Here is a 27,700-nt window from a genome sequence, read left to right on the forward strand (position 1 = left end):
ATACTACATTTGACATTGGTTTCAGATGTAAAATAAATGTCTAAAAGCACTGTAAAAGTACCAAACTCCCCTAAATGTGGTGAAGAAGAAGTAAGTACCAAAAATGCTCCAGTAAAGTACACTTCACTTGTACTTATTTGAGTAAATGAAGCCTACTTAGCTAAGGCTCATTTAAGCCTATATAGGTAGGTCACCCGACTTTTGATAATTGTCGCTTAACAGAAATGAAAGTCGCCAGAAGTTTTCAATTTACACTTCCATGAAAGGTTCAGTCATCTCCATGGTAACCAGACGCTATCCTCAAGTCGGCTTGTTTAGCTACATTTTATCACCGTTACAAGTAATCTAAAGTTAAAAACCAAAATATCAATAATGTAGTTCTATGAAAACTGTAATATCAGTTAGTAAAGCCTAATTACTAGCATATTACGCGACAGAAAAGAAAAACATATATCGCGCGTCTAGAGAATTCAATGTCCGGGACTGGGGACACGTCAAATTTTGTTGTGCAGCGTGATTGGGTAACGTTACTAACGTCGCCATGGAGATGGGAGTTTTCACTGAATTGTCTTGTTGTTTGGTCTATATCTTTAGATAACTTGTAACGTCCTGCATTTAGCAAACCTGCCGAGCAGTAATTGAAAACGAATGACACTTTTCAAAAGTGTCGACTAATCCACCACAAATTGCCTTAACATCAACCAATTACATTGCGATAGGGAATATGACGCTGTCCGCGACATCGAGCGACACTTGTTCTGTCGAAGACACGTCGTTTCTGTAGAGTGTCGAGCGACTTACCATAAATCACCCTTTACTTTATATAAGGCTGAGCCACTGGAGCATACACCCTACTCTGTTGGAGTTCAGTGGGCGGGAACATTGAAGCAGCAAGTACAGTATGTACAGTGACTGTTATGTGCACATGGATAAGAAATAACATTGAAAAACCCGTCAGATAATATTTATTGTAGCTCAACAAATGGGTAAACAAAAGTGTAGTGTACCAAACGGGTAATCTCTTTTTGTGTTCCTTAATTAACACTCCGCCGTAACCATGGATGTAACGGTCGCAGTTTACAACGGTCGAGCCAACATCACACAACAGTGACCGTTGCAGACAATAAAAATACAAACGATTAAAAAGGTAAACTCTAGAGAGAGTCATCTTCAACAGCTAAAATAGGGAGTCCACACTCCGCATAATGAGAACAGTGAATGTACATGCTAGCTATTCTGTCAAATTTGTCAAACAAGTTTCTCAGCCATACATCTGCCGTCATTGCCTACGGTTAAACTACATACAATGCAGATAGCAGTCCAGTGAGTCAGAGGAAAGCGGGGCTGGCGTCGCTGAGGCTGGGGTTGTGAAACACTCGGGTTCCTTCGTGAATCCGAGGAGACACGAAGCATTAAACTCGTCCCACGACCTCGCAGAGCCCCACCATTGGCTGCAACCGTTCATCCGCCGGGGAAGGGAGGCGGGGCCCAGCTTGTTGAATGACGGCCAGAGCTGTGGTTGACACTAAAGGCACAAGGCAGCCTCTGCGACCCACACGGGCCTAACTATTTCACATTTCCACAGTGTGGAGGCATCAGATGAAAGAGGAGGAGCGTCCGGTCATTGCTTTTAACATCGGGGGATGTTGCTCTACAGGACGATACGGCGTCGAGGCTGAGCGGACGTTTTCACAGGTTGATGATCCGCATTTGGCACCGAGCACAGGGAAGCCCTCAAAAGTATATACATGGTTTCAGTCTCTGTTAGCTGTTCCTAGAAAGACGAGGTTGTATTAAAATAAGAAAAATACGCGGTGCCATCTAATTACTGGAAAAATACAGACCTGCGACCAGTATGACACATTTAACGCTTGCAGGTTGGGGTATATTTGCTGAAGTTGACGCTCTGACTTGGGCTACAAGCAGCGTGTAGGGGGGCTTGGCTGTCAGTAAAGGACCGTATGTCTTACACATTTTGACAGATAGCCAATCAAATCTGCTATTCAAATCGGTGCTCTTATGTCAGTGACCTATATCTCATGCATGTGCACCAAGAGCCCGCAGTAACCCCTCCACCAGACCACTCAGCATGGGTATCAACGGGTAATCAAGAGCAGACGCCCAGCAGAGAGTCCGAGACAGAGCAGCCGGCTGCAGATCCTCAGATGGAGCAGCGAGATGCTCCCCAGGAAGCAGAGGGGAGGAAAGATGAGCAGGCAGCGGGCAGCGAGTGTAAAATCGCGCCAGAGGACAGCACCGTGCAGCTGATCGAGGCCGGGTGCAAGCCGCCCCTCTCCCCGGCTTCTGATGCCGAGTCGGGGGTCCAGGTGGAGAGGCACGGCCAAGGAGCCGGATTCGCCCCGCCCGAAGGAGGTTTCGGCTGGCTGGTGGTTTTTGCAGCAACCTGGTGCAATGGATCGATATTCGGGATTCAAAACTCTTTCGGCATCCTGCACTTGATGCTGGTGCAGGAGCATGCAGACCCAGACGATGAGAGGTCTCAGTTCAAAGTGGGTAAGTACCAATCTGAAGTGCTGAAGTGAGCTTGACACTGACTGAAATGAAACAATACATCAAGTGGTTGACAGAAGTACATTTGTCCTGGATGCATGCTTGGTTACAAACTCAGTGATATAATATAAACAACAAGGTGGCGAAACTCCAGTCAATGATTATCATGATATCAGCATGACAAAAACAAATGCTATCTTAGTGTAAATAACACCAGCTCAACTACTATATACAGTATGCCTTACACACATTCAACAGTCTAAAAAAGATGTAGGTCAGCTGAGAGTTCAAGTGGGTTTACCCTGCACTTAAAGAGACACACTAAACATAGTATTAAATGACGCACAGGCCTCAGTAATACATTTAAAGTCTGCATATACATTGCAGGGTGTTCATGCATCCTGAAAATCTCTGTACCCCTCTGTTTGAGTAAGTCATTTGCATGTCATGGAGAGCACTCATGTTAAATGATTAACAGCCATTTCCAACAGTGTTCTTGCTATCTATTCATTAACACAGCTGTTATTTTAACTTCATTAACCAGCCTCTGTAAATCTAGTTCAATTTGTCATAAACAGCCCACCACAGACTTTACCACAGACTTTTGAACAGTCTGTGAACCTATAAACATACTGTGACTTCAAGTCTGACCCAACTCAATTTTCTGTAATTTTCTGTATTGTAAAACAATCTTTGCCATCCTAAATCTTCCATAGTATTTAAAGTATTTGAAATTTGATCTATCATTTCATTACTTATCTGTTTTTCCTGCATTTTCAGACTATTTGCAGTAGAATAACACAGGGAAGACCGAGATAGAGGGATGCCATTTGACAAAAACCAATGACTTTAATGCTTTGTACAGTATAAACAGCTGTAAGCCCTTGCAATAATTTAATTTCCAGGAATTTATTTTTATTATGTGACATTAAAGCTGCAGTTGACCACAGATTTTTCCTCACATGACCAGACTACGGCCAATGTTCACAGCTCTGTCTTAACGGCATGCTTCAATATAAGCCATTCTGTTGAGGATTATATCACAAGCTTTAAACAATTTTCACACCACTTTTCCTAACATCCTGGGTGATTCAGATTTGACTATTCGTAACAAAGATATCACTTACATCACTTTTAGAGGGAAGAGATCCTACAGTTGTGTTTCATGCAGAGGAATTAGTCCCTAGATGAAGTTTGATAATATGGAAACAAAGACATGCTTCATCAGTAGTGAATGGACAACTGGCATGTTTTTCCTTGTGTGTTATTTTAGTGGACAAATGAAGTTCAAAACCACAATCCTGACCAATTCAGAGTCACTGTAGCACCTCCAAAGGTTTCATTATAGATCCTCATTCTCGTTTTGGGCTTTTTAATAATATCAACAAGTGACTAAACTTGATTAAAAGACTGAGACTTTGTGAGTTTTTTTTCTCTTTTAGCATCCTGAATATAAAGCAGTAGAAATCATCTATTGATTTTAGTGGAAATAAATGTTTTTGAAAAAGTGTAGTAGCAAACAGGAGTAAACAGGATTTTTCTTAACTTCCTGTCAAGTTCCACAATCACCAGCAAAAGGTTAAGGTCAGGATGTGGGAAGGGATTACGGTACTAAGACTGTTCCCTGGAACAAGTTCAACCCTTCAAGCATCAGTGTGAAAAACAGCTATAGGAGTAGAGAAAACACGGCTCGAGTTGTTGGTGTAACTACAGGTCAGTATCTTAAAGAGCATCTTGACAACTGCTGTGTTTGAAGGGCAGAGTGTGACGAGGCATTACTTTCAGATTTTTGTGTGATAATGAGCCTGAGGACCATGAAGGTGTTGGGCATGTAAACAGATACACAATAGTTTCTTTTCAAAAGTCCACCGAGACCAGACACATTCCTCATATCTGGTAAGCAACACAAAGCGGTGTCTAGTGAGGTATTTCTTCACCTCCACCCCTCCACCCCTCCACCTCCCACGTTTTTTCTAGGATTGTGGAGGATTTCATTTCTAGCAGGTCCTTGGATTTAATTTTTGGTTGTTCAGTGTTCTCCTGTGTGAAAGGATTAAGCAAGTGTTCTGAATCCTGACCTTTTTCTCTCAGAGGGGAAAAGCCCAACTACAAGAGTCCCAGTTGTAAAGGCTTTCCAGTCTGAGGGGGTAGAGTTGGTAAAAGTTAGATTAACTTGTAGAAGGATCTTAAAACATCGCGTCAAAGCGGGTTCACAAGCATTAAAACTACAGGACCATAAGGAGAGGAGGTGACAAGTAAATATTGGGATGTAATCAAATCTTGATTAGAGATTACTATCTCTTTTCCCTAGCTCGATTACATAGGGTATTTATTAAGCCTTTAGGGGTAAACAAGAGATCAAAATAGCTCAGGAGTATCAAGGTGGAGGATGAGAATAGTTTATTTATTTTTATGAAGAAAGTATGAAGGAGAGGTGAGCAGGTTATGAGTTGCAGATGGTCTTGTATTTTTCAGTCACTCTAGCATGGCAGGTCAGAGGTTGTGGCCACACACACAAAAATGCAGAGGTGTCAAGTATCAAACACAGCATTCCTTGAAGTTCAGAACAAAAACTTTGATGCTTTTATAATCAGTGGGGAGCGAATCTCTTGTGAGGTGATGTGTGATTGAACAGGGGCAAGCCAAAGTGGATGAAAAGAGACATTCAGGCTGCTGCAGCAGCGTTTGCAACATATGTGGTTGCAGAGGCAGAAGAAAGAGACTGAGTGGGTGAGCCATTAATTTTTTATTGATCCCTTAAATTATTTCCTTCTAGTGTAAAACAGATCAGCAGAAAGACTTATGTGACAAGGAAAACAGAGGGCTGTTCAAGCACATTGTGTCCTATTTGTGTTGAGTTTAAGAATTTAGTGGGAAATATCACCTTCGTTCTTTATTTGATCAGATTTAGTCCCTTGAGGAATTTTGGCTCCTTGCTCCAAGACAAGACTGGTGCTGCAATAATACCTGCTCCATTAGTGATGCTGCTCCATCAGAAGGAGCTCCAGTCTTGAGTGGACAGTATAAATCTTACTGACAGTGACATTTAGACATTAAGTTTTCCATTAAATGTTTAAAAGATACTGAGGAAATGGAATTAAATGACATGGACATACCACAAACAAATTTATATTGTAGCCCTGGTCTTTCACAAACCAGGCTTTAACAGTGTGTGTGGGAAAATGGAAAATGATATCTGAAGTCTGACATACTATGAGATGATACCACTTTCTCAACCTTCAGAAACCGCTGTAGAATTGCAGCATTGTTGCAGAACAACAGTTTTATAGCAGTATTGGATTTCGGCACTAATGTGATTTGTGATTTGCAGGATTAGGCAAAAACAGACATTGCCATCTGGCTATTTGAATTAGCAGTTTCTCAATAGAGTTTACAGAAAATGTACTATATCAAAAACTGTAACAATGCTATGAAAATGACAGTTATAATATTATATCCATATCTCCCACAGTTACAATAATATAGCTCATAGTGACAGCGGTTATGTTTGATTAACAGTGGTAGCACACACGTAAAACTAGTCAGAGGTTGCTTACGTGGTCGTTCAAATGTCCAACTTGATTTTTGACATTTGATCACTCCACTGTCTTCTTAGTATAACCTTGCCTGTGTTATTTGGCTTGGCAATTGTACTATCAGTGTCATGATTAGGACAGAGTCAACATTACTTTTAAAGGGGATCAGTGATGGTTTCCAACTATTTTTAAAAAATGTCATTCTGGGACTCCAGTAGAGTAGTTTACATGATTAACAGATAAAACAATCCTTATTTATCTTATACTGTTCTTCATGCAGCTGTTCAGTTCAGCCTCTATCTCTGAACAGGCAGTCTTAGCTCCTAGTCTCTTTCAGACCACCCTCCTGATCCAACTCTCTTCTGTCGTGTTAAGTTACTACAGATGCAAACCCAACATTTATTGAAACATGTTCCTCACCGAATTAGCAAACCTTTGTTAATGGTGCTAAATAAAGGGATTACTCCTACATATGAACATTTGAATTGATGTGACTGAAAATAAGGAAAATCATAACAGGTCATTTTTAAACTGTTTTTGAAGCTGCTGATAGACAATATTTAGTAGGTGTGCTTTACTTTACTTTACTAAACAAGTATTGAGACTGCAGTTGTACTCTTGTCGTGGTGGAAAAGTCTGTAATATTTATAACATCAAGGTACACTAAAACACTCCCTTACACATTGTAGGATCCCTTATACATTCAAATGAACAGTTTTACAAAATACAATGGCACCTAACAGATATGCATTTCTTAAGCTGTGGTTCAAGGTGTACTCTTTCTTCATATTCAATTTGGACGCCTATTACAGAGTCAACTCAGGAAACAGAATTTCCCAGCTAGCATTCAAACAGGTGTCTCTGCTGTCACAAGCACACTGCTCCAACCATTCACATACTTCTGTGCTCTGTGTAGCGTTGTATTGTAGCCCTGCCGCCCCAGATTTCACCAGCATCTCCGGGGCAGCTAGAAATCCCAGGTTGGCAGATCAGGGAGGACTGTGGCATTTTTGGCATTCCAGAGGGCAAGGGGAACGAGTTCAGGTCGGATCAGTGTCTAGAGGCTCCACACACTCATTAGCAGACAGACAGAACCACAGACTGTTTTATTTTTGTTGGATGTAGGTTCATTTTAACATCAATAAATTCATCCATTTATTTTCAGACAGTTTTCCAGCAGGTGCAAATGGAAATAGTGACGGAAAGAAAAAGCAGACTGATTCTTTACAACAGTGGGGAGTGGATGGTTGACACGTAGAATCATCCTTTCTACAGACAATATTTTATGATGGATATAATAACTTTGACAAACACAAGCATTACCAATCCCACCATCAGCTTTACAATTGTGTCATTTGTATGTTTTCAGTTAAAATATATTCTCATATAAGAATATATTTATTTGAAAATGCAAATGTGGCATCTTCAGGGATGCCTTTAATTCCAGAGAAACTTGTTTAATGACTTTCAGGTTTTGACAAGTTAGTTGAACAGCTGAACAAATTTTATATCAGGACCAAAGCCTGCGGGCCATACTAGTCGTGTATGTAGTATGAGTCATGCTACATACACTCACACATGAGATACTGTACTCTCTACAAAACATATCCCAGATTTACCCCTATATGCCTTTCTTGCATTATCAATTGGGTCAACACATGCAAACACATGTCACTGCAGCTTGGAGCATTATATGATATCAGAACATGGAACAATACACCATCAATCGTAGGTGATGGTGCATATCACAGCTCCCTGCTGTAAAACCAGTTTGTGACCTTAAATTACACTCCACAAACTATGCAGCCTGACCTGATGGTAATTAGTCAGCTAGATAACAGATGCTAAAGTAAGGCTTTGTGACACACTTCCATGTCATTATATAGTAGTAGCTTATAAAGTATTACTTAGTTGACGATATAAGCAACTCTGAAAGTAACAACCTTTTAAAAAAATGTATTTCCTTTTTTATGATCTTTAAAGTTAGTGTACACTCTCAACTAAAAAAAAAATATTACAATTATCAACCCAGTACTGCTAACTTGTGATGCCCCTCTTAGACAAAACATCATAGCAGTATATTTTTATTTTCAGATCAAATGTAATTACTAAGTACGTCATATTACATTAAATTGTCCAGCCCTAGTACCTTCTGAGGCCCTTTTGTGGCCTTGAGGGAACACGCTTCCGTACAAAGTCCATGGTCTTGTACGTCAGTCTTTCCGTTGATGTTACAAAAACATGTACGTCTGTTGTTACTTTAACTGTGAGGGCCCAAGACAGTTTTCAGAAGAAAATGTTTCATTGTTTAGTTGATGGAATATATCCCCCCTGTGTCTGTGGAAAATTGTGTTTGCCACGAACAATTCAGTCAGAGAGCATTTGGACAATGATTTTCTTTTTATTGTTTTGGCTGCACCTCAGCATATTGGGTTTAAAATAAAACAGTGGTTATGAGGTAAGAATTAAAAAGGAAAAACACTTTTTTTCTCGCTTACTTCCAGTGTTGTCTATTTGTGCTGATATGTTTTAGAGCAATCTAAACTACTGCCACTATACACATTGGAAGTGAAAAAAAAAATGTTGGTGCTACTCGGAACATAAAAAGCATTAGAGGACTATGTGTATAGACTACAGCTCTTACACTGTTCACTTGACTTGGATGTTAACACCCTTAATTAAAGTTGGCTGAAATTTGGCACTTTTAACTTAATTGTTGGATTTAAAATCTAATGCACTGAATTCTTCACAAGGCAAATGGTGTCACTGTCTTAATAAACCCTGACTGTACTGTAGTGGCTGGTAAACAAGTGCAGACGACTTTATGAGCTTAATCTTTGGCTCGATAATATATCTGCAGTGTTAAATTAATTGTTCCATCACAACAGCTTAAATGCAAATGCATTCAAATGTTTAAATGTATGGTTTGAAAAGGCATTCATTCACATTGTTAAAAGGTATCCTAGTAGAGTGAGAGGACATAAATGATATATTGACACTAACAGTGACAGAGAGGGTGGTTCACTAGATGCATAGTAAAGCATGTATAGAAATATAGTATGCACATTACTCTAGCATGCTAAGTCTGGTTTGCTTTATTTTGTCATAATTAAACAACATGAACATATGCGTAATATAGTAGACGTTTGTTCCTCCAATGTACAGGCGAGTCTCTCTGGCTCTCTCTCTCGCTGTCAGACTGAATCCATCACATGTAGAGAGAGAGGCTTGCACACACACACACACACACACACACACACACACACACACACACTTTCTTTTCTTTTCATTTAGCGTCAGTCTTCCTTGCTGTGTTGTTTTTCTCTTGTTTGGAAATATTCAGACCTAATCGTCTATAATGAGTAGGCTGCACTCCACTTGAGCTATTCACAGTCCTATGCTTGTGCCAGGACAGAGAGAAAAGGGGGTTTGGAGGTGGGCTTGGCTTGAACACAGAGAACATCAAGTGTACATCACATTTTCAAACAGTTTACCCGAAGGACTGCAGTCTTTCTCTTTGCACTGGGTTTCATTGAAGACAGCATTTGGATGCAGGCTTGAGAACATGTAATTGCATAATTTGTCAAAACATGACAGCAACCATCAGTTAAAAGTATTGTTGGCGCTACTGGCACTCACATTATTATATCTCCTCAGAGCCGAATTGTGCTGCCTCCAGTTATGCAATTTTTCTTGAAGAGACACATCCCTCTGGAAGCTGGGTAAAGGAGCAGAAGTTGACAGTAGTAAGCGGTCCTGTCTCCCTGTGATAATATATCAAAACAGGGAAGAGATAAGCGCTGGTAATCACTCATTTTTGTTATTTTGTCTCCATCGTTGGTACCAAGCTGCCATGGATTTTCTATTGATCAATTTTAAGTCAGTGGTAACTGTCACTGCTCATGCTATCTACCCAGTTTTTTCTATTTTTGAAAAAGATAATATCCCCTATTCTGCAAAAAAATATTATATTATTCATAACTGCAGAACAATAACATAGCAAGTACAGAAACAACTAGAAACAAAATAAACACTACTGAAGAAGTTAGAGCCAGCAAAGAAATATATGTATGTATTTTTTTTAAGTTGTATGCAGCATTTTATGTATATTTGATTTATATTTTTTATACATTTTTATTATTATTTATTAATTATTAAATCCCCAGTAATGTTTAATAGTAAAACACCGTGCCTCCATTACATATCTTTGGGTTTGAATTGAGGGATCATTGCAAAAAATATATGTTTACTTATATATTCAAACTAAATCATCAGAAACAGACCTACAAATTAAGTATGGGTTGGGCCTTAGAAGAAGCATATGGGAAATGTATATAGCACAAGCAGATGGAAAAAGTAGATGTCCAAAACTCATAGGACCAGACTGACAAATCTGATTAACTGCAAAACGTTTTACCACTGTGCCTGATACTTGGCCCCTTAGGATGAACCATTAAGAGAGAGTGCACATTACAGGCAGGAACAGTGTACATTTAGACGGGCATACTCTGATGGATGTTTGCGAATGACAGAGTTAAGATCCTGTGGCCCTTCCTGACAAACCAACTGGACATGTGGGAATAGACTAGGAACACAGAGTCACGCTAATGATAGACTGAGTGGTGTGATAGCAACATTAATAAGAAGGAATATGAGAAGCTGGACAAATACCAGTGAAGGCAAAAACGATCCCGACACAAGAAGCTGGCAAGGCTGTGGCCATTAATTTCTGAGATCTCAGGCAGCAGAAGACTACAACTCAAACCAAACACAACCTCTTTCTGTCAGATGTTCTGGGCTGCACACATTTTTTAGATGATTAACTCTTAGAGCTATGTATATATCATTACATTTTCATGCTATATGTTTTAACTCTGACAGTATGGTATGTTTTCTTTGCATGCACAGTTGAAGCAGCAGGCTATTTAATAGAACACGTCCTTTGATGATTCCACTGAATCAGGATATTGCTATAATCATGGAAGTCATTTAATTACCACAAACGAACCACCGGCAGATCAGATCCTGCTTATTGTGGCCAAAAAAAATGAACTTGTTTCAGCCATCAGCTATCAGCCATCATCAGCCTAATGATGGCAAAGTGAAATCTAGTTTTTTTACTATGCAAAAGCCTATAAAGAGCAGTCTCATGCTGTTGGGTGCCTTTAAATTTGTTATTTCCGTACTGGAAAGCCGTATAGAGACAATGCACAGTGTGTGAAAGGGGTCGCTCATAGTGATGCTCCACAGAGTGTTTTATCGTCTTTCTGCTCTGTGTGGGTGTGTGGGACAATCTGACAAAGACTTCATTTGAAGCATACTTATGAGTGCAGTCGTTTACTTTCTAGATCTGTGGTGCATTATGGTGCCATTGTAATGCTAAGGTGCTTACAGGAAACCAAACTCAAGGCTGCTTTGCTTATTAAGAAAAGTAGGTTAATGTGATCTCATTCAACTTTGCCAAGATTTTTTCCTCTCAATTGTGTATATATATATATATATATATATATATATATATATATATATATATATATATATATATATATATTTATTTATGTATTTATTATTATATTTATGTAGACAAACCCACTGATTCAGTATAGCATTTAACCTATTTTAATCTTGTGCCTCTTAAAATGTGCCTCTGGATATGGATATGTGCTATATGCTATTGTATACTGTGTGCCTTGGGAAGTGGTTTAAAATGCTGGTGCTTGTAGTAGCCTGTCAAAGTATTCTTGCGGATGTTGGGGGTCTTTGCAGGGGAAAACTTTGAACATTTTGTAGAGAAAGCTGCAAAATGATGGGAAGTACACGGAGTACATGTTAAATAGGTTCTATTTGTTCTTTTTGAGTAAATAAACTATAGGAAGGCTAAGGTGTGGTCCCATCCTTAAACTATACAAAATGTGTAGCATAGTGTACACTATGTACCAGCAGCTGTATGCACGTATAGCACAGAACGTTTCGGCCAACCCCCACAACAAAGACTGTTTGTATAGTGCTGTAGAAATCATGTGTCACACTGAACTGTGTGTGTGTGTGTGTGTGTGTGTCTGTCTGTGTGTGTGTGTGTGTGTGTGTGTGTGTGTGTATACATAAATTAGTCTATCCACATGTTTATCAGTCTCTCTGGTCTCATTCCCATTGAGTTGTTGGATTAGTGTGACCTGCAGCTCAGACATCACGGTGTATGTTAAAGCTACCTTTGCTCCCCAGGAGACCGGGATTCAGCCATTTGTTTGTTTGTACTTCAGAGTACGCAGTGTCTCTGTTAGATCACTCTGGCTCGATATGTTTTATCACTGCATATTATCAGCTGCATATTATGTAGGAAGTGGCTTTAAAAAACTGTATTGAAACTATTGAATCATTACACCTGAGAAAATGAGTCAGAGTATTGTTTCAGGGAGGAAAAGGAATCCATATTTCCTCTTTGTGTCCATGCCAGTTGCATTGCACAGTATTGCATCCTGTATTTTTTGTGTTGATTTCCACACAGTGCATTTTAGGTTACATGGACTTTGAGGCTCACATTTTGTACCAGCAAGTGTAAGATCCTGTTTATTTGATTTAGGTGATAGCTACAACTGAATTCTCTCTGTTCTCTTCCTCTCTAGCCTGGGTCGGGGCTCTGGCCATGGGGATGATCTTCCTCTGTTCACCCGTGGTCAGCATTTTCACAGACCGCTTCGGCTGCAGGAAGACAGCCGTCAGTGGGGCGTTTGTGGCTTTCATAGGGCTACTTAGTACATCCTTTGCTAAGTAAGTTATGTTCACTAAAGACATCGATTGTAAAAGTCACATTGTAGGTCAGATGATCTGGACAATACACAGTTTGTGGTACCAAACCAATTCCTGATGCATACAACATTTTTCAGGCACTAAACAACAGATAATTAATTCAGTCTCAATAATCATATCAACATACCATTCATGCAGTGAGCCATCTTATAATCAACAACTGTGAAGCCACTACATAATATGTATGATTTGATTTAATTCAGAATAAATTCTTAGATAAACATTTTTCGTTTATCTTAATAGTTTCCCTATTTTAGCCATATTAGCAGCAGGCTAATAAGGATGGCAACGTTAGTCTCCCTCACCACTTTGATCCACATTGACAACTATTGTGTGGATTACTATAAAATTTTGGACATACTTTCATATATCCCAGACAATGTCTTTAATGACTTTTTAGTTCTTTATTGAAATATAAGTAGAATAGTTCCCAGAGAAGAAATTGTAATTACTCTGATGTAAATTTATCCAACAGCATGGTCCACATTATTCCTGCTAAACATCTACATGCTTGTGTTGTCATTGTGGGCTTTGTAGCATGCTGAGGTGAGCATTTAACTGTGCAGCCTCACAGAGCCATTAACATGGCTGTTGTAATTTCTATAGTTTAAATACGTTTCTTGGATTCTTTGATCATGTTACGCTTTTTTCATGAGTCAGAGGTAACATGAAGGACAATGAAACACAGCAATGCTTGTCAGTTAATCTGCATGTTGTCATGCCTTTAATGACCCATCTTTTAGTAATGTTTTTCTCTACACATTTGTAGTCAAGACAAATATTCACTTTGAAGGCAAATGAATATTTTATTGCAATGAAAATACAAGTAGATATTTAAGAACATGTCTCAATTAAGTCAAAATGTGTCAGAATGAAAGAATTATTAGTAGAATATTTTTTTTAATTTTAATTGTCAGTTCATAGTGTTATCATATCTTAGAATATATGTGCACTAAGGAAATTGTCCTTATTCTTCTTCTCATCTATCACAGCTCCCTGGGCCTTCGCTATTTCACATATGGCATACTGTTCGGCTGTGGCTCCTCATTCGCCTTCCAGCCCTCATTGGTCATCCTTGGCCACTACTTCCGCCAGCGCCTGGGCCTGGCCAATGGCGTGGTGACGGCAGGTGCCAGCCTCTTCTCCATGGGTCTCCCTGTTTTGCTTGACAAGGTGTCGAAGCCACTGGGCCTCAGCGGCACCTTCCAGATTCTAAGCATCTTTATGCTTGTCCAGGCCCTGCTGGCGTTAATGTTCAAACCTTTACTACCTGCTGGAGGAGGCATGGGACCGCCAGGCATGGGTCCTGGCCCTGCTGAACCCCAAACCCAGCCAGGGGCCACTGCACAGGACAGGAGCAGGTGGAGCAAGGACTTGGCTGAACTCAAAAAGTACTTCAACCTGCGAGTGTTTCACATCATCACATACCGGGTGTGGGCATTTGGAGTTGCCACAGCTGTACTGGGTTACTTTGTGCCATATGTCCATCTGGTAAGAACATCCTATAGGCGTGCTTGTAGTCACATTACAAGTGCTCGTTGTGTATTTTTTCCTGCCTCAAATTGGGTTATCTCAGCTAAAGAATATACAAATGTTTTAAAAGTTGTCACAAAGAGATAAATGTTGCTGTTTCTCAGGTATGGATGTGAAGTGAGGTAGCCAAGTCATGTTTTGCTTATATTATATATATATATTTTCAGGTGTTAATGGAATGGAAGATTTTGTGTAGACACTCAGCTTTGTGTACTTCACAGTCCTTCGGTTTACATACCATATCATTCCTGGATATTTTTGGAATGTGACTATTAAGATCTAGGAACCTTGTCCTCTTTATTGATATTATAAGGTTACATAAACAGCATTATGACGTTGATTAGTTGTAGTTATGCAACCATGTGTATATTATAAAAAACGATGTCCAGCTGACTGGGGAAATGGCGGGATGCAGAGAGGGAGGGAGACTGATGTCAGAGCTACACTGTTGCACTGTGGGCGGTCTGATGCTGTCCGTTTTCTTGTGGGAGAAGGATGTGGAATGCATGCATGCATGCATGAATGTAAACGAGCGGAGTGAAAGCTGAAGATCTGACTCATTCCTGTAAATGTGATAATAGGGTTTGTGAGAATTACCTCTGCGAGTATGATGATTAGAATCCAAATTTCAGGTGTTGCATATTTCCAAAAATCTGTACACAACCTATGACCGACTTTGCATTAGACAGATGGCAAGATAGTGAAGGATGGGGATGAAGTGTAAAGCTGCAGCGCTGAGCTGTGAATTTGATCTCCCTCTATCCAGATGTCGGATGTTCCAGCTCCGACCTCCCTCTGTCAGGCCTGTTGTTTCAGGCCCAGGCCCAGATGTAAACACAGCCCCGGCCTTTGTATTGGCTCGACCACCTCAGGAAACCTCTCCTGTATGGCCTCTCTGTATCCCTGAACATGCCTATCCTATGGCCATTGATGAATGTAGACCCCTTCAAAGAAGAGCAAATATTTCACAGGGACCAACATGTTCAGGAAAGACTTCAGAAGGTGGTTTCATGTTTTGGATCTGATTTGGGGTCTCAGGGCTGAGGGGAGTGGGAGGGTCTGACCTATATGCGTTGGGTCTTCCTGTCCTGCTGTTCCAAAGGTCTGTAGATGAAGATGTTTTGTTATCGATGGACAATTCCTTCACTCTACCAAATGCATACCCATTTTGCTGAGTTCAGGCACAAAAACACATGAAAAAAAGCTCACCAGCAGGTTGTGTGATATCTTTATGAGCTCATCGATTATCGATAGGTTAGCTTCTTATGAGTTTCTTCTGTAGCACAAACACATTATCCACCATACAAACAAACAAATCTCTCTTTTCTCTTTATGTCTCAGATGAACTTTGTGAAGGAGCAGTTCAAGGGTACCCAGAAAGAATGGGTGCTGCTTGTGTGCATAGGAGCTTCATCTGGGGTGGGACGCCTCGCTTTCGGCAAGATCGGTGACCTCATTCCTGGTCTTTACAAAATCTACATGCAGGTGAGGAATGTGTGAGGTTAGAACATTTGGGCTGTTCACTTCTTTAATGTTTGGTTTCTGTAACAGCTCATGCAGTTAAAAGGAGTATGTGGGGCTGGAGACTGAAAACAACACAACTATATCTCTTATATTACCTCCAGTGTCACTTTTAGCTTGTTTTCATTTAACAATATGATAACAGTGAGTTTTGTCTGTTTTTATTTTTAATTTGTGACCCCCGATTTGTACAACATCATTAAAAGATGAAAAATGCATAATTTTTCATGTAGTCTTGCAAAAGCAATAGAACAGTGTGTATTATTTTAATTGTAATTATAACTATTCTAATTATCTGTAAACCCCAGCTCTTTTCATCTGTTTCTATCTGCGGATATCTAGTTTTTCTATTACTCACTGTGTAGTGAGAGTTTTGTCACAGTGATTGTTATTTTGGTGCTTTGACTGTGCTCTCTCCCTCATGCCTCTCACCACATGGAAAGCTGTTTTCTCTCCTACTCTGCTCTGTGCTGGACTGTCACAGTGTGTAACCAGATGTTTGATTTGAAAGAGAAGCGAATGACACTAATAGTACATGGTAGAATTGATTAGTTATTCAGTATATCATACAATTATTGGACTGTGAAAGGTATGTAGGTTAATGATAGAGATTAAAGATGATGTAGTAGGTTTGTAAGGAAAGGGTTGAAGATCATGTAGGAGATGAAGTTGGGTGTAATTCTTTGTTGAGACAAGAAGAAACTGAAATAGAACATAACATGTTCATCAATACCTAAAAAATATTAAGACACTAATTTTTCAAGCTAACACACAAATAAGTAATCCAAGCATCTTTACAAAAGTGTCAGAGAGCAGTATAGTCTTACCTATTTTTTGTTTGATCTCATTTTGGTAAATAGTCTTGTGCACATAATCACTGATCTCAGCCAAAGGCCACTGTAAAACCATATGGTGCAACCCACACACTGCCACTGACACTGTAAAAACAAATAGGGACATTACACATCAGGAAAGAATTGCATTAAACATAGTACACATGGCGGCTAGTAAACCTTGGTGCAAATACTGCAGCACTTACTAACTTACAGTGCTCTGTTTCTATTAGACTGTATTTCAGTGATCAACATATGCAGCTGTAGTTGTTGTAAGAGAGGTGTAAATACTGAGCAATCGCAAGTCATGCTACTAATTGACTCCTACAATTGTGCTAATGTCCACTCCGAGTTTAGCAGTGTATGTGTATGTGTGTGTGTGTAAGTGTGTAAGTGTCTCAGCCAAGCGTAAAATTGACGTAAAATACCGTATTAGCTACTTTTGAAGGACCGTATTGAAACCGTGCAAGCCACAAAGTTTTACACAACGCAATCCTGCAGATGTTTCACAATGAAAGCCTTGTCGCTTGAGGGCTTTTTAGTTGAAACGGGTTGGGTAAGCCTGCTTCAATAAAAGTCATGGTCTTTAATTGCTGACATTTCGACTAGTCTCGCCAAAAAATGCCATATTGTTCACACAAGCTAAAGTAGTGTTGTGGAAATTACCGAAGTTTTGGGAACCAAATGTTGCTACATTGTTCATACAAGCTAGAGCACAGTTGTGCAATGTTAACTCCAATTATTGGTAAATGTCTAACATACTAGTGAAGCATTTCACCTTGGAGAGACAGACAAAATGGTTTTGTCAATGAATTCAGAAGTCTTTTGTCCTCAGTCGTATCCAAGAGCAGCAAAATATTCCATTAGGTTTCGATAAATTTGGAATGAGCCACTCTAAATGCCCCCTGAGGATGTAATAGAAAGCTGTCCATACAGGTACATTTTGAAAGAACAATGGTTAATGGGGTAAATCTAACACTTGACTGATCAATGTTGTAACTTCATCACTCAGTCAGTCATTCAGTCACGGCATTTGCATACAGGGCTGGCCCTGCTCTTGCAGTTTAGCCAAAAAGAACACTTGGGGTCAAATGTTAACATTTGTGTTTGTTTTCAAACAGTACACACACACACCCACACACACACACACACACACACACACACACACACACACAGTATACAATGAATGTGTTGAACATTACATCTTCCTATTTAGAAGTCTCGCTGAAGTCTCGTTAATTACCTATTAGGCCGCATACAATCATAACTGAGATCCTAATTTGCACCCAATTACGGTACCTGAATGAAAAGGCACTTTTGTGTCACCAGAAGAATTACCCAGCTGGATAGTGGCAGGGATGATTCAGTTTAGGGCTGTTTGAGAGAAGAATACAAACAGGCTTTGTCATTGCTGGCTGGTATATATGTCGTTCCTGCTGAGTGCAAACGCCACACACACACCACACACTCAATCTCCTGTTGTTAATCATGTTGTTAATTACTAAAATAGATCAAAATTTAAAAATCTAAAATTATTACAGAAAAATATACATTTCTAATGCACCATTGGCACTGTTGGCCACTTTGTGAGATATAATGTTTTTATCAACAAAGACAATGTGTTTACAGCTCTATGCTTTCCCTCCCGCTGCCATTCTGAACCAACACATTGGCTGTGAAGCCTTTTATGAGATGAAAAGGCATTTTCTGTTGAACACTCATTATTTTTAAGAGTTACTTTCTTGTACATAGCGTTTGAGGGGAACTTTTAACACATTTATCATGGCTTCACAATCTGCCTTGAAAGTATTAAATTCACAAATCTGAGCTTGGTTTAAGATGTCCTTCTGCAACAACTAAGAAAAACTCAAAATGATACAACAGAAGATGGGACTGAGATATATATTGGTGGTAGTACCAGCCTCCTGCACACTAGCACCTCAAGCTAGCCATACACATGGGGATCAGAAACATTGTAACATTTTTGGCTGGACCTCTGCGAGCCAGCCCTTTAAACATCTATTACTGACTGACTGACTGATGAAGTTACACCACTGGTCAGCCAAATGCTGCCACTTCCTGTATTCCTGTTTCTAATTAAAGCCCTTTAGCCACAATTTGATCATATATGATCCAGCCATATACTAGGTTTGCACTTAGTTTTGTTTACACAGTTACAGGAAATTGATAACTACTATAAAAAAAAAATCAGCACAGTTCTACATCTGTTTCTTGGCAACGAAATATTTTTAGCCCTTTGTCTTGAATCAGATCAACGTCTGTGTAGCTACTTAATCATAGATGAATCAGTATGTCTTCATCTCATTTTCCTTCAACTCAGATACTGTATGTTGGTTTTTATCAAGTCCCTAGAGGGTGCACTCAGTAACAAAATGATCACAATGAGACATAAAGTCTGGAGGCCAGTTCTCCATACACAAGCAGACAGTAGATGCAATGCAGGAATCGAAAAAGGAGCCAACTAAAATCAGGCTGTATATTCTCAGCAGACAAACACCTGAATCTATATGTAAAAGCATGAGAGATGAGTGAAGAGATGACAGAAGAGAGAAAGAGAAAAGTTTGTACAATAAATAATAGATAAATACAACAAAGACTAACTGCATTTTAATACACTGTGTTCCTCTTGTCTGTTTTAGGTGGTGTCCTTCATGGCTCTGGGACTGATGTCCATAATGATTCCTCAGTGTTCGGTGTTCGAGGGGCTCGTGGTTGTGTGTGTGTTCCTGGGGCTGTGTGATGGTTGCTTCCTCACCATGATGGCTCCCATAGCGTTTGAGCTGGTGGGGCCAATGCAGGCCTCGCAGGCCATAGGCTACCTTCTAGGCCTCATGGCTTTTCCCATGACAGCAGGTCCACCAATCGCTGGTGAGGAACTCCTAGCCTCCTTCTTTTTCTCATTTGTTTGGACTTTTTTTTTGCACTGACTTCGGGACATTGGCAGTAAGAGCACGCAACAAGGTGATTTATATTAGCAAAGTAGAACAGTTGAAGAACGATAGAATAAATGTAGAGAGTTAAGGTAAGACAAATGCATGACTGGACAGATTGTACTTAGATTGTATTTAGAGAGGTATGGGCTTGCAGCCAACTGCAGGCTGTCTCCAGGGATTTGTCTTCAGGAAAAAAAGAACACAAACAGGGCCAGATCTCAGCACTGAACTCCCTCCATGTCTCTTCTGCCTCCTCCCTCTCTCCTCCGTTGTTCTTGCTCTGTCTCCAGATGCCTCCCTCTGTCATTACTCTTTACAGTAATAACAGGAGTGCATATAAGACTGAGGGCAGAACATTAAATTGATGACTCAAGCTTCCTCATGCCCTCTCCTGCCAACCTCTTTAAGCTCTCACACACATACCTGAACTGCTTTTATTACACTCTACCCTCCATTTGTGGCCTCAGCTGAGCATAATAGAGCTCTCAGAGATTCTGAAGGTGAATCAATTGTTTGACATATTTGTCCAAACTCAGACTCATGTACTCAAACTGTTGAATTAATCAAAACAGACTCTCATTTAATTAAAATGATTTCTTCTTTAGAAGACATCCTTGAAGAACACATTTATAAATGACCTATGTCCACACAGGGACGTCCCAGAGGATATAAGACATGATTTCTTTTCTTTTCTTCATCTGATTTAGGCAGTAATTGCTGTAGGAAATCTGACATGGTCAGGAGGCAACAACATTGCTTCTCACATTTTTGAAGTATATTAATTTAGTTTCAGGGGGAGAAAAAAACTTTGCGCCTGTTGTTGTTCCCGACAGATCCTGCTAATTTCATTTCCGAAAAGGGATTCATAGCATGTGGGATGCCACTTTAAGAGGCTAACTAACCAAAAGATTGCACTTGTGTTCTTACACAAAGGCCTGCATTCAGACATATAGTACAGTATTGTGCCATATGGTTTCAATTTTCCTTTTGAGTCACCACAGATGCAGATGTTCTTGCCTGTGGTCAAACAAAACATGACATTTTCCAGTAAAAATTACATTTTCTTTTGCTCAAAAATCAGTGCATTATCTGTACGTTAAACACAAAGACAGCAAGGCTCTTCAGAATCTGAATGCGATCACAACAGTGCAGGCATTTGTTGTCCTGTACAGTCAATAGAGTTCAAGAGCAAGAATGCATGCATAACAGGCAACAAAGCAGTGCATCCCTTTCACAGTTGCACTCATGTAGTGTGAGCAGAAGTGTGAACAGCCTTAGCCAAGATTTGCCCACCAAATCTAAGGAAATTTCACAATATTCAGTGAAGCAGGGTGAGACGTTAAGCCACAAGGGGTCAGCAAAAACAAGATTGTCAGCTAGTGTTACATTTAGAGTAATCAATGAGCCATTTTTTGAGCAAAAATTATAAACATTTGCTGCTTTTCAAATGTGTTGATTTTATAATTTTCTTTGTCTTCTATGATGTTAAAGTGAATGTCATCGAGGTTTCGAGTAGTCGAAACAAGACATTTTCTGACATTTTCAGAAACATTTTCAAAACAAATCGGCAGATTAATCGATTAAGATAGAGGAATAGTTCAACATTTTTGGAAATATGATTATTTGCTTTCTTTCTACTTAGATGAGAAAATTGATACCGGTCACGCAGCACAGCGCTGGTGTCAGAATGCGGTTAGCCTAGCTTAGCTGAAAGACTAAAAGCTGACTAATTAAAATATTGCATTTTTTTGTGTTTTTTTTCATCTGAACACAAATGGTGCTGGAGCTGTTTGGCTAAGGTGAGATGACTTCATGGAGTCAGAGTTACAGAGACCTCTACAAACAGCAACTGGCAACTGGTGCTATGGCTGGAGAAGTAGTGGACAGCTGGTTAAACTGTAGATGCAACATGCAACTCCCCCTGAAACCACAAATTGAAAATTTTCACTTCAGTTTTCATGAAGATTGAGCAAATCCAACATTTTTATTGAGTTTTAGAAGCGGTGGGAGGCGTCATTTTGATTTTTAGAGAAGGGCCGAGGTAGTTGTTTCCCCCATGCCTCCAGTCCTGATGCTAAGCTAAGCTAAGCTAATCACCTCCTGGCTGCAGCTCTGTATTTAACACACACGAGAGTAATATCAATCTGCTCATTTTGCATTCAGGGAAATAGTGCACTTTCTGAAATGTTGAATTGTTTTTCATAAAAAGTACTAGGTGTTTTGTTAAGTTGTAGTGATTTCTTGATTTAAGACAGGATAACATGAACTGTGTCCCTCTGCCCCCACTGCTCAGGTCTCCTACGTGATTACTTTGGAAACTACAAGGTGGCCTTCTCTCTGGCTGGGGTGCCTCCTATGGTAGGGGGCATGGTGCTGTTCTTTGTGCCCCTGATACACTGCAGGCTCCAGCGAGGCCAGGCAGCATCGGAAGAAACGTCCACGACTGCCCATATGTTGTCCACTGGCCAAACATCGGGGGAGCCCAAGAGCTGCTCCAACGGAGACATCCTGCCTGGCTATACTGACGTAGAGACACACATCTGAGTCGCTGCATACAAAGGTAACATATGTTTATACATATCATATATCTTCACCTGGAAGTACATATTTCTCCTAATTTTATACTTTCAATTTGGTCTTTTTTCCCAGGGATTCAGCCCACCAGCACCTTTTCTCATCCTTAGATTGCCCTCCAACTGTGGACTTCCTGTTGGCTGACCTTTAACCTCTCACCCTCCTGGACCCACAAATGTATGTTTGTTATTTTGATGTGGAGCAAAATTGAAAAGGGCGCACTGGTGGAAGCCACAGAGAGGATGACAAGAAGGCACACAGTGTAAGCTTATGGAAATGATTGAGGAGGATAAGCACAACACAGTCTCAACTGGGATAATTTAATCAATGGGGACTCTGTAGTAACACATATCTCCAAGAGGAAAGACATGAAGAAATTTTAACCAACAGTGGTAGTTTATAATTTCACAGCTTTTATCTTGCTACCTTAGCTTTCTGAAGCTGTAAAATATTACTATGTTTTGTTTTAGATTTCATACAAGATGATGTTAGGATAAAGAGGCATACAAAATAAGAAATAGTGAAAGAATGCATTCACACATTCACTTCTTTGTTCTATTCAACTCTAATCTACTGCCTGCATTTTCTGCCATGACACTACACATCTGTTTGCAAATGTTACAGGAGGTAACAGACAATCCTCCTCAGACATCAACCACCAGACACAATCACCTCAACTCAACTGCACACTGTGCAACACTGTACTCACAGCCAGGGTTCCAAACCCATAGCAAAATAGTTTCAGCTACTTAACTAGCCTTCCTGCATGAGAGACAGATGTGTGACTGTGGCAGCTGTTGATGACTTTGTCTAATCTGAATCTGATTCACCCTGGAGTGTTTTTTTTAATTTTTTTTTAAGTGGTTTTCAGTGATTTTGCAGCTTTTTGCAGTCAAAATAAGTAGTGGTGAGTCATGAGGGCAATGTAATTCATGTGAATTAATGAAACTTTATAGTTGATACAAGGTCTTTTTGTGAGCCTTAAATTTCAGCTTCTTTCTCTTCTGTGTCAAACTGCTTGTTATGGCTTTGAAAACACTACTACCTTTTGTGCAGTGTGCATTCTGTATACTCATTCAAGTGGAAAAAGTTGGAATCATGTGACAAGAGATTGGCGGCTTTTTAAACACTCTGAAAAGGTTTTTTTACATTTTAATTGGACCTTTTTTCTTTTGTGTGAATGTGTGTATGTGTGTGTGTGTGTGTGCGTGTGTTTATGTGTGTTTGTATGTGTGCGGCACCTTTTCATCCACATTTTCGATAACAGAGGCAGTTTTGTAATATGAAGCCTCTATGTTACAACCTGTTGATGCTGTTGAAGCTGCCAAGTCTCACAGATAATCCAGTCAGGCCGATGATTTGCTGCTTTAGTTCAGTCTCGTCGTGAGGGCGTCACAATCAAAACTTTGCGGCCTCGTTGAGATATTCCCTCAAGAGGACGGTTTGCAGTTACCGTTAAGTTTCATACACGTTTGGACCGCTTACCTCTGCACTCTTAGATTACAAGTCCTGTTGAACAATCGACTGTAATGAACAGATGTGAAGTAGAGCTGCAATAATTGTTTGTTTGCATTATACTCTGTAATGATTTTATTCATAACTGGCTGGTAGAGTAGAGGGTATTGGGACACAGTAAAGGAAGGAAATGCCCTTGGATGACAGTTCACTCATAATGAGTCCAGGTGGTTTTCCTCTCTGTCAGATTCTTCTCCCCCTTTCACTCCCCCAATCAGCTTCTGTGTTACAATACTTTACAAACTAAAAGCTACACAAACCTCACTGCTGAAGGTAGTTTTTGGGACGTAATGCCATAGGACAAACCATAGGACCAGTAGTACACCTGCAGTATACCTCATTAATCAAACAATCCTCAGCAATCCAGTTGAACACAACGACATTCATTATACTTTATGTTCCCGCTGCTCTGTGTAGTGGCTTGTTAATGCAGTCGGATTCAGGTCTTTAGAACCTCAAAGCTGCCAAACATCTGTTTTAAAAAAAAAAATCCACCTTGCTTCCTCCATAACCTCATTCAGTGTCTGTTTAGGTTCAATGAAAGTGCGGAAATGTCAAACAAACGTCCATCATAGAGCAGTTGGTGTGTAATCAGTTTATAGACTTATCCTTCTTCCTTATTTTGCCTTCATGTCCTTTTGCTCTGTTGTTCTTGATCCTCACCATTCCTGCTCTCTGTCACTTTACCTGCACATTTACTAGGTATCAATAGTTTCTCTTTTATCATTGAAGAAATGCAGTTACATAAATGCCTCATATCCATGATTAAACAACCATAAGCAGTGGAGACCCATAGAAAGGTATAAAAAAAACATCAGTTCCTAATTTGACTGAGGTAGTGTTCAATTTGATTGGCTAATTATAGTCAAAATATGATATAAAAAAGAAAAAAGATAGGTGCAATTAAAAAGTATGGGCTGCGTGAGCTGTTCGTGTATCAGGAATATAAGCTAGTGATATCATGAACCTCATCACAGTAAAGCATAATGTTTATTTTTGAGAAGCCATCCACCACCAAGCAAATCAAAATCTCAAAAAGAATATATATTTGCAGTATTTTCTATTTTATTTTGCTTTATTCTCCTGCATAATGATAAACTGTGAAATGTATTGCAGCTTAAAGTGTATTTCTGTGTTATGAAGGCTGCAGAAGATAGCAGCGAACAGTAGAACTGCATGAAACATGTAATTTTACTCACCATGAGCACTGGACTGCATCAACTAACAATGTAAAGAAAAGGGCCGGGTGTTATTGACCGATCTCACCAGTTTACTGCTGTCAAACTTGAGGCATATGTCACTTAAGTACCTGAATCTCGCAAATGAAATAGTGGAGGACCCCGATGTTATGGTTAACAGCAGCTGTAAAAGGCTGATAGTGTTTCTATGCACAAGACGAATGCGTCTCAACAACATTTTAATGGAATTGTGATAAAAAATATTGACTGTGAATTTGTTTTCCTTTTTTATGTTGAATATGTTGTCTCATTGTTACAGTAGCTAGCAGCTTTCCTGTTACTTTTATTTGTCCTTTTAATGAAAAGACAAGGACTAAAAGCAAGACAGCAGCAGTAACCTCAATCTGAAAAACAAATCTGCCTTATCAGACCAGACTGAAAAGCATTACTGAATTTTCCCAACTGCGATACAATCCTCCACTGGACCTCTGCGACAGCATCTTAGCTCGTTGCTATATTTGACACACAACTACAAAGCCTGTTTTGTGTATTTTCCAGATCTTAACGTGACTTTTTATTCATTTTTTTCCTTTAAAAAATTTTTTTTTTATTGTTGTTTTCAGTGTAGATGCTTGTCAGTCGTGGATCAATATTAACAACCTCCTCACTTGATTTCACCTGAGTCAACTTCACTTATATTTACCCACCCATTTTCTGGTCAGAACCAGCTGAGGTGGTTATTATGCTACTGTAGATTCAAATAGAGGAAACTGACATGTATCAACATACTGTATGTACTTTATATACTTTTGTAATGGTTTTTAATTAACCATAAGCTGTTGTATTGTTTTAGTTTGTTTTTAATGATTTGTATTTGTTGGTATTTTTAGTGAAACAATTCAATGACTACTGGAAAAAGAAGAACTGTCGAGTTAGTTTATGTGTTCGGATTAAAATAGTACAAAAAAGTGAAGGAGTTGAATGAATGAAGAATGATTACAGGACGTCTGGATGGTTGCGTGGTGTCTGCTGAACCAGTGTTTGGCTTGCCAAAGTCTTTTCGTCTATGCAGCGCTGCTCACAGTTCACTTCCTGCGACCTCTTCACTTTCTGAACATGTCAAACTCTGAATGACGAATGTTCACTTGGACTCTCAAGTTTGCATTTGTCTCCTGTAGCACTCGCTTTTATGTTACCTGATCTATATACTACTAACACTACTACTTGTTTTACTTAATGGTTTTGAAGAGGGTTTCTTTTTTTCTAATAATTAGAAAGATTTTGAACTGTTGTCTTTTATCTTTTCTCTCTCACAAGGTGGTGAAAATGTCACCCTTCTCTCCTGTTGGTGCTTTTGCGTATGACATACAGTACAGTATGCAGGTCAGAGCAACAGAGAGGCACATTCAGCACCTAAACAAAGACAGGCTTATATTAAACACTGTCCTACGCATTAATAAATTAAACTTGCAGGTTTCTTAGTTGATGCATTCTTCCAAAACCAGTTCAAAACTGGTCAAATTAACTCAAAGCAACATATTTACATTACATGTATTAACAAATAATGTGTCAATCTTACTTAAATAATCAGTTTACAATATTTTATGCAACTATGGCACTTCAGTTCACAAATCTCCGTTGCATAGCTCCCAGAAAACAGACCTCGCCTCACAGTCTCACCTCATTAGACTTTCCTCTGGCTGAAATAAAAACACACCCGGCGAAGGCAACCCAAGCTGTGGCAATATGAAGTCTTGTTATTCTCCTCTCCAATGTGCTGTTTCTCTGTTTCTCTGCTCCTCTGACCTCAGTCTTTGCCTACTGTCTAACTGGCGGGCTTTGGCTTTGGCCTTGGCCTGAAACCATACAAAACAAGATGTGAAACAGCATAGCTTAATGTCTTTATATTATGAGCCATGATTTAGCAAAAGCCCAACACCTCACACAGACAGTGTTGCCAGTGTTGTTGCCAGTACCAGTCATCAGTTGATTTTTTTTTCTTTCTTTTTTTTTTTACTGCCATTTTTCAGATGTGAATAATGCATAGACCTTTTTTATGCTCTATGTTCTAGAAACCTGCACATTGTTCTTTAGCATCATGCTTTTCCCAACTTTTGCTGGTGATCTATTCTCATATTTGTCTCTGTAATGTCCAGGCCTCCCTGCAGCCTTACATTTTAAAGTATGAGTCATTTTTCTCTGTAGGGCTCAACTAAACTTTCCTGTTCTAACCTCTGGTAAGGTTGCTGCAGTAAAACCTCTATTGCCTCTCTTCACTTCTTAGAGCTGTTTGCTTCTGTTCTACCTTTTTTTTTTCTTTTTTCTTTTTAAAAAAAAAATATATCTCACAATTTCTGTTTTACTCATTTTACAAAACATGTTCTAACAAGGCCAGTTACATCATGAGATCTGAAATTAAGTCATGCTGCTAGAAAATTAATGTAATTTTTGTGTTGTTTCTTTTTTTTGTCAAAGTAATTTTGAATCTGTATCAAAAAAGAGGCAAATCTTTTTCTATTAAACCAACAATAAAGATGTAATATGAAAACAACTCCATCTGTCGTTTCCAGCCACTCTTTTGTTGTCTCTTCATTGTGCCTTCAGTCCACTTCACACAGAAGATGCTGCAGGTGTTTTTAGACTGCTGGAGATTAACCCCAGACCCCTTTCACAATGACGTGGCAATTCAAAAAGCGAAATGCAATACTGTGTACTGTTTGAGGACACAGTGATTGTGTCTT

General features: G+C 39.5%; 1 protein-coding gene across 1 annotated transcript; it reads left to right on the forward strand.

The window, feature by feature from the left end:
- Positions 1-1,267: 1,267 nt before the first annotated feature.
- Positions 1,268-27,515, forward strand: slc16a2 (solute carrier family 16 member 2). The gene is made up of 7 exons (XM_053324352.1): positions 1,268-2,514; positions 12,668-12,812; positions 13,844-14,342; positions 15,726-15,869; positions 19,399-19,627; positions 21,986-22,252; positions 22,342-27,515. Exons 1-6 carry the CDS (start codon positions 2,040-2,042, stop codon positions 22,234-22,236), a joined length of 1,743 nt encoding a protein of 580 aa, XP_053180327.1. The 5' UTR covers positions 1,268-2,039; the 3' UTR covers positions 22,237-22,252; positions 22,342-27,515.
- The last annotated feature ends 185 nt before the right edge of the window (positions 27,516-27,700 follow it).

This window comes from Scomber japonicus, chromosome 8 (assembly GCF_027409825.1).
Source record: "Scomber japonicus isolate fScoJap1 chromosome 8, fScoJap1.pri, whole genome shotgun sequence".
NCBI lineage: Eukaryota > Metazoa > Chordata > Actinopteri > Scombriformes > Scombridae > Scomber > Scomber japonicus.